The sequence below is a fragment of the Hyperolius riggenbachi genome, chromosome 8 (genome assembly GCF_040937935.1).
Source record: "Hyperolius riggenbachi isolate aHypRig1 chromosome 8, aHypRig1.pri, whole genome shotgun sequence".
In the NCBI taxonomy this organism is placed as follows: domain Eukaryota; kingdom Metazoa; phylum Chordata; class Amphibia; order Anura; family Hyperoliidae; genus Hyperolius; species Hyperolius riggenbachi.
The window spans coordinates 173341275-173357947 of record NC_090653.1 but is presented as its reverse complement, the minus strand read 5'-3'; the positions used below and the strand labels follow the sequence as shown (position 1 = coordinate 173357947).

At 44.7% G+C, this 16673-nt stretch overlaps 1 protein-coding gene across 1 annotated transcript in view; it reads left to right on the top strand.

Moving 5' to 3' along the window:
• Positions 1-15781, top strand: part of LOC137528381 (G-protein coupled receptor 83-like) — a 148184-nt gene extending 132403 nt beyond the window's left edge. The window contains exon 4 of the mRNA XM_068249668.1: positions 15055-15781. Within this exon, the coding sequence (XP_068105769.1) occupies positions 15055-15676 (622 nt within the window). The 3' untranslated portion in view covers positions 15677-15781. The remainder of the gene's footprint in view (positions 1-15054) is intronic.
• The last annotated feature ends 892 nt before the right edge of the window (positions 15782-16673 follow it).

Below are 16673 nucleotides of genomic sequence, written 5' to 3'. Positions count from 1 at the left end.
GAATTCGATTGGATCGATTAAATCCGACATGTCCGATCAGGACTCGATCGATAGTGTGGTTGATTTTGCATTGATAACTGACCAAAATCGGTCACGCTATCAATCGAGTCCCGATCGAATTCGATCGATCGCATGTGTAATTGTAACGTGTGGATGGGGCTTAATAATGATCTTTCCACCCCATGCTGCTGCACCCCTTCCAGATTTCCACCTCACAATTGACAACGCGACCATTCGCTCTTACCTCCCAAGCCTGTTACCTGGGTGTCACCCTGCCCTTTCCTTTATCCCCCACATTTAAAATGTCACCAAAGCCTGCAACTTCCCCCTCTGTAATATCTCCAAGATCTGCCCATTTCTCACCCTGGATACTACCAAGCTGCTCATCCATGCCCTCATCTCCCACCTTGATTACTGCAACTCTCTTTTGTCTGGCCTCTCCTTGAACCGAATTGCCCCCCCTTCAATCAGGTATGAATGCGACTGCTAGACTCATCCATTCTTCTCAACACTCTGCATTCACATCCCCCCTCTGTAAACCCCTGCACTGGCTCCCTATCCAATTCAGTGTAAGTTTCAAGATTCTATGCCTGGCCTATAAATCTGTACACAAAACCCTTCCAACATCTCAGAGCTTGTTCACAGGTATCTACCAAGCAGTCCCCTACAGTCCTCCTACGACCTTCACCTAACTGCCCCGGACACTCCAGTGTGCGCCTGCAGGATTTCACAAGAGCCTCCCCCATCCTCTGGAAATCCCTTCCACCACCCATCAAACTTGCTCCTCCTTCAACACATTAAAGCAAGCCTTCAAAACCCACATTAAGATGGCCTACCCACCCCCTTCCAAACAGTAACTTTCTACTGATTGCTTACTCTACAGCCATCCCTAGTGAGTCCACCTCCCCTCCCCTTAGTTTGTAAGCCTTTGGCAGGGTCTTCCCTTCCCTAGTGTATTCTCCATGATCCTGTGCCCCATCATTGTGCTACTTTCCTATGACCACCTCGTACTTGTATTACTGGGCCTACCTAACCAGCCCGAAAACGCATGATCATGTATTTTGTACCCAGTTTGCCTTATACAGCTTTGTCCTATGATGTATAACCTTGTTATGTGTGTCATCCTTGTATCATTGTATGTATTTATTGTCCAGCGCTGCATAATATGTTGGTGCTTTATAAATGCAATAAATAATGATAATAGAAATAAAATACATTTCAAGCTGAGACTCCCTATTGATTCCCATTGTTCAGATCAAATGACCAAGAAGAAGCACCATTTAAATATGCTTTGTGCTGGGGATTGCTATGCACTACTATTGGAGCAGTATAGGGATTCCTGGCAAAACATTTCTCATTGAAGTTTCCTATTGGTCAGGAGGAGGAAACCCATAAGTCGAAAAAAAACCAAATGAAAAAGTTTTTCCCTAATAAATTTAATGCCTCAACTATTTTTTCTAAATAGTAAGGTTGTCACTAATGATTCCCTTTACCTATTTCCCTGGTAAGAGGTCAAATATTTGGGGGTCCCCTTAATAATGAAGGGAGCTTTTGGATTAAACCATATGTGTTACCACCACCTATTATGCATAGAGGTGGGGATTTACCCCTTTTCCATTATATAGACAGGGCTTTGTAGGAAAGTGGATGGCTAAGCAAGTTTGGGGCCAATTTCCTAGGTGACTAAACTTAAAAAGTGTATTTGCCCATCCCTAATTGTTGTACCAGTTGTGTCTTTATCACTACTGTGTACATGTCTGCAATAAATAAGGGAATTTGAGTGCAAGCACCTGGTTGAGTGGCTTCCATTGTAGTAGGTTTTATCTGTAGGGGTTGATAAATGTACCTGATTTAGCAAACTCCAACGTATAGCCAAACACAAAGTTAGTTTTTGTACCCTGTCTGCAGCTGTTTTGTACACGGGTGTGAAATGCATTATACAGTTTGTAAACTGACTGAGTAAAGTTAATCAATGAATGAACATACACAGATTCAATACTAAACCTGATGCTGATGTAATATACCATTGAGGCAGCAGAGGATACTATTTAAATTAGAGTTTAAATCAATGATCTTCTGGTTATTGAATTTACAATTGATCTGAACACACAGCATTTTCAGCAGTTTTCACTTTACATCAAAGCGCAAAATGATCCAATCACACAGTGACATTTCTGAATATCACCATGCTTATTAAGGGTTTGTAGATGTTGAATTACCACATACCAACAAACTGACCCACACAGTTCTAGAATGAAAGTTTGAATCCAATACATTTTAAAAATATGTAATGTACAGCGATGCCATTAAATACAACAGGATCTGTTCCAGAGGCATAATTAGACTTAACAGGGCCCCACTGGACTGGGAGACGGTGAATGGTGGCAGAGAGTGTCCTGCTGTAAAGCAGCCTCTGGAAGCAGGCAAAAATGATGCATGCTCCTGCACACGGTTTTCATGAGTGAATGGGGTGTTTGGGTTTTTTTTTTTTGCTAATTGGCTGCACTTGCGGTTTGGGAGAGGGAGGTGGAGGGACTCGCAAAGCCTCTGGGCCCCACACGATGGCAGGGGTCGCAGGGGTGATTGCTACGCCCATGATATGTTCCTATATTAGGGGCAGTAATAACTGGCTAAATGCCTCACAAGGACTAACATAAGACAGAGATGCAGTCCTATTGTAACCAAGACAATATTAGGGCAGTTTCAACCTCCTGCAGAATAAATGGAACCGAAAAAGAGCTGTTAACCACTGGTTGTCACCAATAGGATAGCAATACATGGTTTAACTCAAGAATACTAAGTACTCTTACAGATTGTAGGAGGGCTTTTCAGTCTCTTAGTCCCCTATACTTTCCTAGTGGTTTTGGGTTCACCCCGAGCTGCTTGGTTACTCTTTAGATCCAGTAATGTAATATTACTGATAATGTGTAAAATAGTGTAAGATACCCCATAGGACTACACATGGGGGGAGTGAAGGATGTTTTATTAACAAATTTGATATTTCTCTAGTAGCCAATTTCTACAGCAGACCTAACATAAATGACATTCCCGACATAGTAATGATTAGAGATGGGATGACGAATCCGGCGAATCCACGAATCCCTCGAATATTGGGAAATATTCGAGATTCGTGGATTCGAATCCCGACGCCATTTTCCACTTTACGAATTCACCGAATCCCGACGCTGCATCGCCGCGCATCCGCCGCTCGCACTCGTCCTCCTCCGACCCGCACCTCCTCCACCCGCCCCGCGCCTCCTCCGCCCGCCCGCATACTTTGTATCAACTCACCTGTCCAGTGGAGCGCAGAGCGGCAGACCTCTCGCTGACTTCCTGGTTCCCTCTAGTGACGGCTTTTACAATGACGTCATCAGTAAAAGCCGGTCCGGCCACTAGAGGGAACCGAGAAGTAACGACGAGGTCTGCCGCTCTGCGCTCCACTGGACATGTGAGTTGATACTTATGCAGGGGTGAGTGAGGAGGCACGGGGGACGGAGGAGGCCATGGGGGTGAGCGGAGGAAGCACGGGGGGGGGCGACACCTACCTACCTGCCACTATACCTACCTACCTACAGGCCCCTATACCTACCTAAAGGCCCCCTATACTACCTACCTACCTACCGGCCACTATACCTACCTACCTACAGTCCCCTATACCTACCTAAAGGCCCCCTATATGTACCTACCTACCTACCTAAAGGCCCCTATACCTACCTACAGGCCTCTATACCTACCTACCTAAAGGCCCCTATACCTACCTACCTAAAGGCCCCTATACCTACCTACCTACATACCTACCTATACTTAAGGCCCTATACCCTGCTATCTATACTGAAGGTCCCTTTAACTACCTACCTACCTACAGGACACTATACCTACCTACCTACCGGCCACTATACCTACCTACCTACCTACAGGCCACTATACCTACCTAAAGGCCCCCTATACGTACCTACCTACCTACCTAAAGGCCCCTATACCTACCTACCTACCTAAAGGCCCCTATACGTACCTACCTACCTACCTAAAGGCCCCTATACCTACCTATAGGCCTCTATACCTACCTACCTACTTAAAGGCCCCCTATACGTGCCTACCTACCTAAAGGCCCCTATACCTACCTACCTAAAGGCCCCTATACCTACCTACCTACATACCTAACTATACTTAAGGCCCTATACCCTGCTACATATACTGAAGGTCCCTTTAACTACCTACCTACCTACAGGACACTATACCTACCGGCCACTATACCTACCTACCTACCTACAGGCCACTATACCTACCTAAAGGCCCCCTATACGTACCTACCTACCTACCTAAAGGCCCCTATACCTACCTACATACCTACCTATACTTAAGGCCCTATACCCTGCTACCTATACTGAAGGTCCCTTTACCTACCTAAAGGCCCCTATACCTACCTACATACCTACCTATACTTAAGGCCTCTATATACCCTGTTACCTATACTGAAGGCCCATATACCCTGCTACCTATACTGAAGGCCCATATACCCTGCTACCTATACTGAAGGCCCATATACCCTGCTACCTATACTGAAGGCCCATATACCTTTCTACCTATACTGCAGGCCCCTATACCTTGCTACCTATACTGAAAGCTACCAATATTGAAGGCACCCATACCTAGCTAGCTATACTGAAGGCACCTTTACCTAGCTACCTATACTGCGGGCAACTATACCACGGATCGCACAATTCGTATGTGCAGGATTCGTTAGATTCGGGATTCGAAAGGTTCAAAATATTCGAGAACCTTTTTAGATTCGGATCCGGATTCGGATTCGAAGAAATTGTGGATTCGTCCCATCCCTAGTAATGATGATAAAATTTAAATAAAGGATAAAGGTTTAGAATGGGAAACAACATTTATGCAACATTTTGTTTTACCAGTTAACAGCGAACATGTGGTTGCTTTGATGAATTGTATTCTTTCTGACCATTTCAGCCCTGATATCCTTTAGGTGTTAAGGTCATGCTGGGCATTGTGGGACTAAATTTTGTCTCTGGAAAATGCAGGCAACAGTATGTGAATGCCAGCTGTTCCAAAAGCACACATCCTGACATGAACGCATGTTTGCTAAAAATTTTGCCATTGTTGAACGCCGTTGTCTTTTAGTTGAATTCAATGTCTGCTTCTTTTCAGTAAAAATATTATATCTGTTCTGTCTGGAACCTTTTGATTATGGTGAACACAGAGAAAGCGAAATAAGATCAAATGGTCCCAGGTGATTTTAATGTCTTACATGTGCCAAATCAATCCCTCAGTAGGACTTCTCTTGACTTTCCTGACAAACATACAGCTGGTAAATACATTTATGTGCACCAGGAAATTAATCCTTGTACTTCTTTCAGTGTCTTATGTAGAGATGGCTCGAACCTCCGATTTTCGGTTCGCGAACAGGGTTCGCGAACTTCCACAAAAGGTTTGGTTCGTGCGAACTTTCGCGAACCGCAATAGACTTCAATGGGGATGCAAACTTTGAAAACTAGAAACATTTATGCTGGCCACAAAAGTGATGGAAAAGATGTTTCATAGGGTCCAACATCTGGAGGGGGGCATGGATGAGTAGGATAGATGCCAAAAGTCACGGGGAAAAATCTGGATTTGACGCAAAGCAGCATTTTAAGGGCAGAAATCACATTGAAAGCTAAATTGCAGGACTAAAGTGCTTTCAAACATTTTGCATGTGTATACATCAATCAGGGAGTATAATTAGAGTACTGCTTCAAACTGACACACCAAACTCGCTGTGTAACGCACTGGTGCGCACCATGGCGAGAGTGCAGGCCGTGGCGGTGTTCAAGCCCATATGGTCTCCGGGCTGTGGTAGTTCAATGATAGAACAACAGTGACTGTCCAGCTGATCAAATTTGGTCTGTCCACAATGAAGCAACGACCTTATTATCTTCTCAGTGACAATGCCTCCAGCTCTGCTGAAGGTCCTTTCTGACAGGATGTTTGAGGCAGGGCAAGACAGAAGTTGGATGGCAAATTGGGACAGCTCTGGCCACAGGTCAAGCCTGCGCACCCAGTAGTCCAAGGGTTCATCGCTGCTCACAGTGTCTACATCCACACTTAAGGCCAGGTAGTCAGCTACCTGCCAGTCTAGGCGTTGGTGAAGGGTGGATCTGGAAGCGCTAAGGCGAGGCGTTGGACCAAAGAATGTCCGCATGTCCGACATCACCATGAGATCGCTGGAGCGTCCTGTCCTTGCCTGCGTGGACATGGGAGAAGGATTACTGGCAGTGGCACCTTTATGGCATTGTGCTGTGACATCACCCTTATACGCATTGTAAAGCATACTTGCCCGCTTGTTCTGCATGTGCTGCATCCTTTCTGCCTTCAGGTGACTTGGTAACATGTCCGCCACTTTGTGTCTATACCGAGGGTCTAGTAGCGTGGCCACCCAGTACAGCTCATTCCCCTTGAGTTTTTTTTATACGAGGGTCCCTCAACAGGCTGGACAGCATGAAAGATGCCATCTGCACAAATTTGGATCCAGACACACTCTCCCATCTCCTCTTGCTCTTCCTCAGTGACGTCAGGTAAGTCCTCCTCCTGCTCCCCCCAGCCACGAACAATACCACGGGAACGTTGAGCAGCACAAGCCCCCTGTGACGTGACGCCTGCTGCAGTTGTTCTTCTGCCGCTGCCTCCTCCTCCTCCACAGAAACACATTCCTCATCATCCAAGTCTGACTCCTCTTCCCCACACGACTCTTCGGCCTCCTCCCCCCTCTGTGCTGCCGTAGGCGTTGAGGATACATCTGGTTCTGGTGTAAATTGCTCCCACAACTGTTCCTGCCATAACTGTTCCTCTTCATGCTTCTCCACAGCTTGATCCACCACTCTACGCATGGTACGCTCCAGGAAGTAAGCATAGGGGATCGAGGTGTTGATGGTGCCTTCACTGCGACTCACCAGGTTGGTCACCTCCTCAAACGGCCACATGAGCCTGCATGCATTTTGCATCAGTTTCCAGTTCGGGGGCCAGAACATCCCCATCTCCCCAGATTGTGTTCTTCTACTGTAATTGTAGAGGTACTGGGTGACGTCTTTCTCCTGTTCTAGCAGGCGAGAGAACATGAGCAGGGTCAAATTCCAGCGAGTCGGGCTATTACATATCAAGAGTCTCACCAGCAAGTTGTTTCTATGCCGTGTAAGACCGCCTGAAATGCCCACACAACTTCCTGGCCTGCTTCAGGACGTCCTCTAAGCCTGGGTACTTTGACACAAATCTTTGAATGACTAGATTCAGCACATGTGCCATGCAGGGTACATGTGTCAGCTTTCTCAAATTCAAAGCGGAAAGGAGATTGCTGCCGTTGTCACACACCACGTTGCCGATCTCCAGCTGGTTTGGGGTCAGCCACTGATTCACCGGTTTGTTAAGAGCAGCCAGGAGAGCTGCTCCAGTGTGACTCTCCGCTTTGAGGCAAGACATGTCTAAGCTGGCGTGGCACTGTCATACCCGGCATGCAGCATAGGCCCTGGGGAGATGGGGCTGTGTAGCTGGAGAGGAGATCGCGGCACCAGCCAAGAAGGAGGAGGATGACGACAGCGAAGAGGATGTAGCAGGCGGAGAGGAGGTGGCAGGAGGCCTGCCTGCAAGCCATGGAGGTGTCACAAGTTGGTCAGCTGCACAGCCACGTACTCCCTGCTTGCCATCGGTCACCAGGTTGACCCAATGGGCTGTGTAAGTAATGTAGCGGCCCTGACCGTGCTTGGCAGACCAGGCATCCGTGGTCAGGTGGACCCTTGACCCAACGCTGTGTGCCAGAGATGACACCACTTGCCTCTCCACTTCACGGTGCAGTTTGGGTATCGCCTTTTTAGGGAAATAATTGCGGCCTGGCATCTTCCACTGCGGTGTCCCAATAGCCACAAATTTACGGAAGGCCTCAGAGTCCACCAGCTTGTATGGTAACAGCTGGTGAGCTAACAGTTCCGCCACGCCAGCTGTCAGACGCCGAGCAAGGGGGTGACTGGCAGAAATTGGCTTCTTCCGCTCAAAGATTTCTTTCACGGACACCTGGCTGCTGTGGGCAGAGGAGCAGGAACCGCTCAAGGTCAGAGGCGGAGTGGAGGAGGGTGGCTGTGAAGGTGCAAGGGAGAAAGCGGCTGAAGAGGCTGCACCTGAAGGAGGAAGAGGAGAAGGAGGGTGGCTTTTCTTTTGTGTGCTGCTTTTCCTCTGGTGCTCTTCCCATTGCAGTTTGTGCCTTTTCTGTAGGTGCATTCATAAGGCACTTGTCCCTACGTGAGTGTTGACCTTTCCACTGATCAATTTTTGGAGGCAGAGAGAACAGATGGCTTTGCTCCGATCTGAGGCAGACACACTAAAAAATTTCCAAACCGCTGAGCCCCCCTGGGGTGATGGCACTATGGTGGCCTCAGCAGCTGATGTTGAAGGGCATGTTGGCTGGCTGTCCATAGGTGGCGAGACATGATGCCGGACACTGCCACCAGCTGTTTCTGAGGACGAGTTCCCCCTGCTTCTTTCAGCAACTCGTCTCCTCCTACTCCTCTCTTACTCCCCCTCTGAACTGTCCCCCTTGGTCATCTCCTCTATTGGGAACATACGTGGGATCCGTATCATCGTCATCATCATAATCATCCTGCCCAGCTTCGCTTGCCTCAGACACCTCCAAAACTGCACCAACAGCAGGTACTTCATAATCCTCCTCCTCACACGTTACGTCCATAGTGTCGCCTAACTTACACATATGAGGTGGTGTAACTTGCTTAGCGCCTTCATCTGGTTGTTGCAGTAGTGGCTGGGAATCAGTGATTTTTCCCACCAAATAACTCCTGCGAAGTGTCAAATGCAGCAGATGTGGTGCTTGCAGTAGTGCTGGTGGCTGCGGGAGATGAGGGGTTCTGTGTTAAATAGTCAACCACGTCCTGACAATCTTGGGAGTTGACTTCTGAGCACTGTACTTTGGGCCAGGGCCACACGAAATCACATCAACACGACCTCGCACAGACCTGCCGGTGCCGGGTGGCCTTCCTCTGGGTCTGCTTCTACCTCTTCCTCTACCTGTTTTGTCCATTTTGTCCATTTCGGGGGGATGAAGTGAAAAGTATGCAGTGATTTGACTAATACAATGTGCAGTCACACAGGTGCAGTTAACAGGTATGCATGGAGTGGTATATCACACTGTGTGCACTCACGTAGGTAGGTGGGTGCACTGAACACAACAGGTAGGTATATGCAGTGATGAGGTGGGTTCACTGAACACAACAGCTAGGTATATGCTGTGATGAGGTGAGTTCACTGAACACAAAAAGGTAGGTATATGCTGTGATGAGGTGGGTTCACTGAACACAACAGCTAGGTATTTGCAGTGATGAGGTGGGTTCACTCAACACAAAAGGTAGGTATATGCAGTGATGAGGTGGGTTCACTCAACACAAAAGGTAGGTATATGCAGTGAGGTGGGTTCACTCAACACAAAAGGTAGGTATATGCAGTGATGAGGCGGGTTCACTCAACACAACAGGTAGGTATATGCAGTGATGAGGTGGGTTCACTGAACACAAAAGGTAGGTATATGCAGTAATGAGGTGGGTTCACTGAACACAAAGGGTAGGTATATGCAGTGATGAGGTGGATTCACTCAACACAAAAGGTAGGTATATGCAGTGAGGTGGGTTCATTCAACACAAAAGGTAGGTATATGCAGTGATGAGGTGGGTTCACTTAACACAAAAGGTAGGTAATGCAGTGAGGTGGGTTCACTCAACACAAAACGTAGGTTTATGCAGTAATGAGCTGGGTTCACTGAACACAAAAGTTAGGTATATGCAGTGATGAGGTGGGTTCACTCAACACAAAAGGTAGGTATATGCAGTAATGAGGTGAGTTCACTAAACACAACAGGTAGGTAGGTATATGCAGTGATGGGTATTACAATGTGCACTTGTCACACAGGTAGTCACTGAATGTGCTGGGCCTGGCAGTGGCACACACACAGTATGAATTAGCAAGGCTGTCTATACAACACAAGTGTCAGTGACACATAGAAAAAAAAAATGATCACAAGAACAAGATTAGCTCTCAAAAGAGCTGCTGTGGGGTGCTATTTTAGCAATAAGAATCAGCCAGGATCAAGCTAACAAGCCTATAACAGCCTAACTCATCTTTCCCTATGAGAGTCTGCCAGCAACTATCCCTTCTCTTACTATTGCAGGCACACGAGTGAGTGTAATGGCCGGCGGAGCCTGCCTTTTATAAGGGAGGGGGGGAGTGACTCCAGGAGAGAGTGTAGCCTAATTGGCTACAGTGTGCCTGCTGACTGTGATGTAGAGGGTCAAAGTTGACCCTAATGGCGCACTATGGAGCGAATCGAACTTCCGCAAAAGTTCGCCTTTGCTGGCGAACGCGAACCACCGAAAGTTCACCTGGAACCGGTCGCAGGCGACCGTTCGGGCCATCTCTAGTCTATTATGTAAAAATATAATAGCTATAATATCCATCTTTTGGGGCTAATTGGACCATGCCATTCTCTGGATCAACAGGGATGTGTGAAGATGTAGGCTAGTATTGTACCTTATTTTCTGGTTGAACTCAATGGATGTATGTTTTTTTTCAACCTAAATAACTATGTAACTATGTCAATACCATATGTATATTTCCGATTTAGATCTATATTAAGCCCGAAGAAGAAAATTAGGTTCCAAATCGTAATTAGTCATGATAACATCTTTCTTTGCTCCCCTTCACAGCAGTTCCTTGGCCAATGTTCAGCACAGATGGAGGCAAAGGAGCCGATTACATTTCACTGCCCACTTCTGGGCATCCCAGAGATGTTAGCAGCAGATTAAAGAAAAAAAAAAAACAGACAGAGCAAAATTGTTCAATGAACAATAACAGTGGTTTCTGATATTGTTCCATGAACAATATCAGAACAGAAACTGCTGCAATCTTTCCACTCGTTGCCAAATTGTAGTTGGTTTTGTTCAGTGAACAATAACAGCTGTTTTATATTGTTAATTGAACAGCATCAATAAATTAATTGCAGCAATTTTTCTGGTATTTGTTATTGAAAAGTTTGCTGGGTTTTGCACAAGAAAACTTGCAAAGCTTGTCTAAGCAGATATGTAAATATGTTCTAAACGTGTAATGTGAATTTTGTGCTCATTTACATCTTATATTGTTATTTTGGCGACCATATGGGCTTGAAAACTGCCATGGCCTGCACTCTGGCCATGGTGCGCACCAGTTCAGCACGGCCGTCACTACACAAACACCTGTTTGCGATGCGTTACACAGTGAGTTTGGTCTGTCAGTGTGAAGCAGTACACTAATTACACTACCTGATTAATGTATACACATGCAAGATGTTTTAAAGGGAGCCTAAACTGAGAAGGATATGTATTTTTCCTTTTAAAATAATACCAGTTGCCTGATTCTCCTGCTGATCCTGTGTCTCTAATACATTTAACCACAGTCCCTCAACAAGCATGCAGATCAGGTGCTCTGACTGAAGTCAGACTGGATTAGCTGTATGCTTGTTTCAGGTGTGTGATTCAGCCACTACTGCAAGTAAAGAGATCAGCAGGACTGACAAGCAACTAGCTGTCATACTCACCGGGTCCGTGACTCTCAGCGCTTCCAGGCAGGTGTCTCTACGTGTGCGCGCGCGGAGGAGCGCTGGGTCTTGTAGTTCCTCTCAAAACAAGAAGGCGCATGGCGTTGCGCGGTGCGCGCATACGCTGGGCGTGGCGCGCGCATGCACGGAGTTGTGCGTGCGCACGGCGTTGCGCACTGCGCTTGCGCGAGGTTGTGCGCGCGCGGCGCTGCGCACTGCACATGCGCAGGCGTGAATTCTGGTGCCAGATTCAATTGCCACCAGTATTTAAGCAGCACTGCCCTTCACTGCAGTGCTGCTTGTTCTGGCAGTTTGGCTAGTTTTTCTAGTGCGATACCTTGCTTATATCTGATCTCCTGTTGTGACCCGGCCTGTGTACTCGACTATCCTTGAACTCCGCCTGCCCTGACCTTCAGCTTGTGACATCGATCATCCTTGAACTCCGCCTGCCCTGACCCTTGGCTTGTGACCCCGACCATTCTTGAACTCTGCCTGCCCTGACCCTTGGCTTGTACTGTGGAATACGTCTCTTCGCACCAGCCCTTCACTCAGCAGTATCCTCCTGTTCTCCGAACCACTGTAGAGCTACCTCCAGCGCAACCTGGTGGGCACTAGGCAGCGAAGTCCGGCATCCCCATTAGGGGGGTGTTCCAGCATCTCCATTAGGGAGGTGTTGGTGAAGACCCGTGGTCACTTAGACTCTGTGTTGGAGTGGTTCTATATCAGTGGTGAGGTCAACAGTCTCCCGACCCGTAACACTAGCATTGTTTAAAAGGAAACATCCAAATCCCTCTCAGTTAAGGTTCCCTTTAAAGCACTGTAGGCCTCCAATTTAGCATGCAATGTGATTTCTGCCCCTAAAACACTGCGTTGCGTCAAATCCAGATTTTTCCTCAGGACTTTTGGCGTGTATCCCACTCATCCATGCAAAATCTCAGATGTTACACAGTTAGTTTGGTGCGTCAGTGTGAAGCAGTACTCTAATTACACTACCTGATTGATGTATACACCTGCAAGATGTTTTAAAGCACGTTAGGCCTCCAATTTAGCAGGCAATGTGATTTCTGCCCTTAAAACGCTGCTGTGCATCATATCCTGATTTTTCCCCGGGACTTTTGCCATGTATCCCACTCCGCCATGCCCCCTCCAGGTGTTAGACCCCTTGAAACATCTTTTCCATCACTTTTGTGGCCAGCATAAATGTTTCTAGTTTCTAGTTTTCAAAGTTCGCCTCCCCATTGAAGTCTATTGCGGTTCGCAAAAGTTTGCATGTTCGCGAACAGAAAACCGGGGGTTTGGGTCATCTCTACACTGGAACGAGGACACCAAGAGGGGACAGAGAAAGCTCTAAAGATCTATAGAAAGCTCTATAGGATCTATAATTTTAATGTTGTCATAGCCAGGATAATAAGGCACATAAAATGTGTGGGTTTTATCTATAGTAGCATTATTTATTTTCAAACTATAGTGGTTGAAAATGGAGCTATAGTGTATTTTTTCCTTATTTTTCTTTTTAAATTGCATAAAAAATAAAGTATTAGTTAAAAAAATATTTCACCTGCAAAAAGCTTATTTTGTGGTTAAAAAAAATGATTAGATCATTTAGGTATGATAAGTAGTGATAAAGTGATTGGCAAATGAATAGGAGGAGCACTGAAATGTGAAAATTGCTCAGTAAGGGGAAAACAACCTGTACCAGTCCAGTGGTTAAGGCCTCAAAATGTGCATCAGGCAAATATTGATGTACTCAATGACTGTTGAATTAGCCGTATTTTACGATATATTGCATATGTTGGAAATACATGTTATGTTTTTTTACACTATTTTTAATATTTGTATTAAACATTTTAAATATGCCCAAACATTGGTAAACAAATGTTAAACAACGTCTCCACCACACAAACTGAGCACCATCAAATGTTAATAAAGCATAACAGTGACATGCAACAAACAATGCATTAATAATCTAGACTGATATAGAAATACAGTAAAATAACTAATGACAGGGAAAAATACATTGGAGGGTTATGCTGAGCGAGACATGTATATAATTAAGTCGGGACAGTAAAAATTGTTAATCCTCAAAAAACAGGATTACCAATGAAGGGAACTTTTGAAGAATACCACAGAGGACCTTCAGATGACAGCCCAAAAATTTCAGTAACCTGGGAGAAAAAAAAGAGAACACCAAGAGCCCAATATTGTGAAGTTGTTCACAACAATAAGCCTAGCCTAGGTGACAAGGTGAAAATGGGACATTCACAATCCCAGGTTGCCCCAATGCAATCCCTCAGGTATATGGATCCCTCTTTGGTCTTATTGCTCTCCAAAACACATAAATAGTAACACCATGTCAATAGTAAATTATAAAATATCCACCTCCCATGGTAGGTGATAGTAATGATACAAAGCTAGGTAGTACTCAAAAATGCTGTATTCTGACTATATTAGATGGCCACACGGGCTAGTTTTAGTATTCATAATTTACAAAGATTCCCAAAGCTGGACTCCAGAATAATAATATTAGAGCTAAATGTTCAGTACACCAGATCCAAACATTGCAAACTAAATATTTTTCTGAAGATATTCATACAAATACAGCAAATTATGTTGTGTGACCTAACTCAGGCTACAGCTTTAAATGAAAAGAAAATATAAATATCCCAGGCAGTGTAATAATACATGCAGGGTCATCAAGGTGTTCTGCTTAAGTCCTGTGCCTGTAACCAAATTAGCACAGCATGCTCAAAAGTCAAGTGTCACATCACAAGAGAGAAACAAATTGTATAAAAATCAGAGTACCTCACCACCACTGCAGGCCTCAGGAGACTCATCAGGATAAATACTGTATATAGCACATGTGAGCACACATGTTCAATAATATTACATAGATTTCACCCGGTTAGCAGTGTTTAGAATGGGCAAAATACAAATGCAGTAGCACCTCATAATACTGTCTGGACGATATGCAATTCACTTTTTCTCCTAAGTTTTCTCCTAGGTGATATTTTTACACCTAATCAATAAAATGGCTTTTAAGCCACCAGAAAGCAAGAAAATATTTAGAATAATTTTGATAGTACTTCTTCACCTGCTTTTTAGTACCTTTTCAATTGCAGAGTGTTGAAAAGTAATTTTGAACAAAAGATGAAAAATTATCTCCTAGGAGAAAACTCAGGTGAAAAATTGAATTGCATATGGCCCAAAAAGTAAATTGAATAAGGGCTCCTGTTTCTATTCGATACATTTTGCATGATGGCATCCAACTACACACCATTTACACATGTATATTTTTAAACATTTCAGAAAAGTGCATTCCTTCACTGTAATAAATCAGCCTCAAGTGCTAACAATTATTTGGTTTGCTGTGTAACGTTTTGATTGTGAGAAGGTGCTATATTCTTTGGCCTGTTTTCACAAAATGTATTCTCTTCTAGAAACACTGTGCGGATGGTTTGCCTTCCCAATTTTCCATACCCTGCTCACCTTTATTGGAAATATCTGGACTTGGCCACATTTGGACTGCTATATGTACTGCCATTGATTGCCATCTCTATCACTTATGCCATGGTGGCAAAGAAACTCTGGTTAAGAAATGCCATCGGTGACATTACAATGGAACAATACTATGCCCATAGGAGAAAGAAGAAGATGACCCTCAAGATGTTGATGCTTGTGGTTGTGGTATTTGCTGTCTGCTGGTTCCCATTAAACTGTTATCTTGTCCTAATGTCCAGTAGGCTCATCAGTAGTAACAATGCTTTATACTTTGCTTTCCACTGGTTTGCCATGAGCAGCACTTGCTACAACCCATTTATCTACTGTTGGCTAAATGAAAGTTTCCGCTCGGAGCTTAAGGCACTGCTCTATGTTTGTAGAAGAAGGAGCCAAGCACAGAGCCACACACTGCAGTCTGCCTCACCACACTTCAGACATGCCTGGACTGAAAACTGTAACTTCAAGCAAGGTAACAGCTCTCAGACTGCTGGCTCTGCCACTAATATAAATTCCGGGAGAACTGACATTTCCAGTGTGGAGCCCATTGTTACAGTCAGGTGAAGACCATTTTGAATGTAGTCAGGTTGCAATCTACCTGCAGTTTCAGTGTTATTAAAGAAAGCAGGCAATTTGGGCTTGTCGTAACTACATTTTGGGTACTGTATTTTGGTGTTTTTCAGATGTTTAGAAAACTGTTTAAAGCACTTATTTTATTACTTTATAATAAATAATTTATTGTGATTGCATTTGGCAGCTACTTGAAAATGGAAGTGATAAAATATGTTTCTACAACACAGTGTTGATTAATCCCTTTAATTACTTTCTTGAGAGACATGAACTTCATACATTTTGCAGTTGATTAACTGCCAGTAAAGCCCTGTGTGAATATTAGTAACCATGAAACTTGTACACTGCACAGTAGATATTTCAACAATTTTAAGGATGCAAAAACGTCCAACTATGCAAAAGGGAAAAAAAATCTTAGAAATTTAGTCAATTAGTTATTCAGCATTAGGGGAGAGGAGAGAAGCATGATACACATACTATCTACCAACTCCCATTCACTATCATAGCATGTCTTTAGCACCTGGAATTTTAGGATAAACAACAGGGCATAGTGGGACATTGCTAGGGTTTGGGGGAGAAAATGGGAGGATCTCATTATTCCCTGTGAAGCTTGGTGCAGAGAAGAATTGCACATTCCTCTTAAAGAGGAACTCCAGTGAAAACGTAATGAAGTGCTTAAGTTTTACAATAATTATGTATAAATTATTTAATCGGTGTTTGCCCATTGTAAAATCTTTCCTTTCACTGATTTACATTCTGACATTTATCATATGGTGACATTTTTACTGCTGGCAGGTGATGTCAGTGGAAGTAGCTGCTGCTTGCTTTTTTGGCAGATGGAAACAGCTGTTATTTCCCACAATGCAACAAGGCTCCCACAATGTGATGTCAGCACCATGGTCCTGCCATCACACTCTAGGAGGGATTTCAACACAATATCAGCCATACAGAGCCCTCTGATGATCCATATGAGAAAAGGAAAAGATTTCTC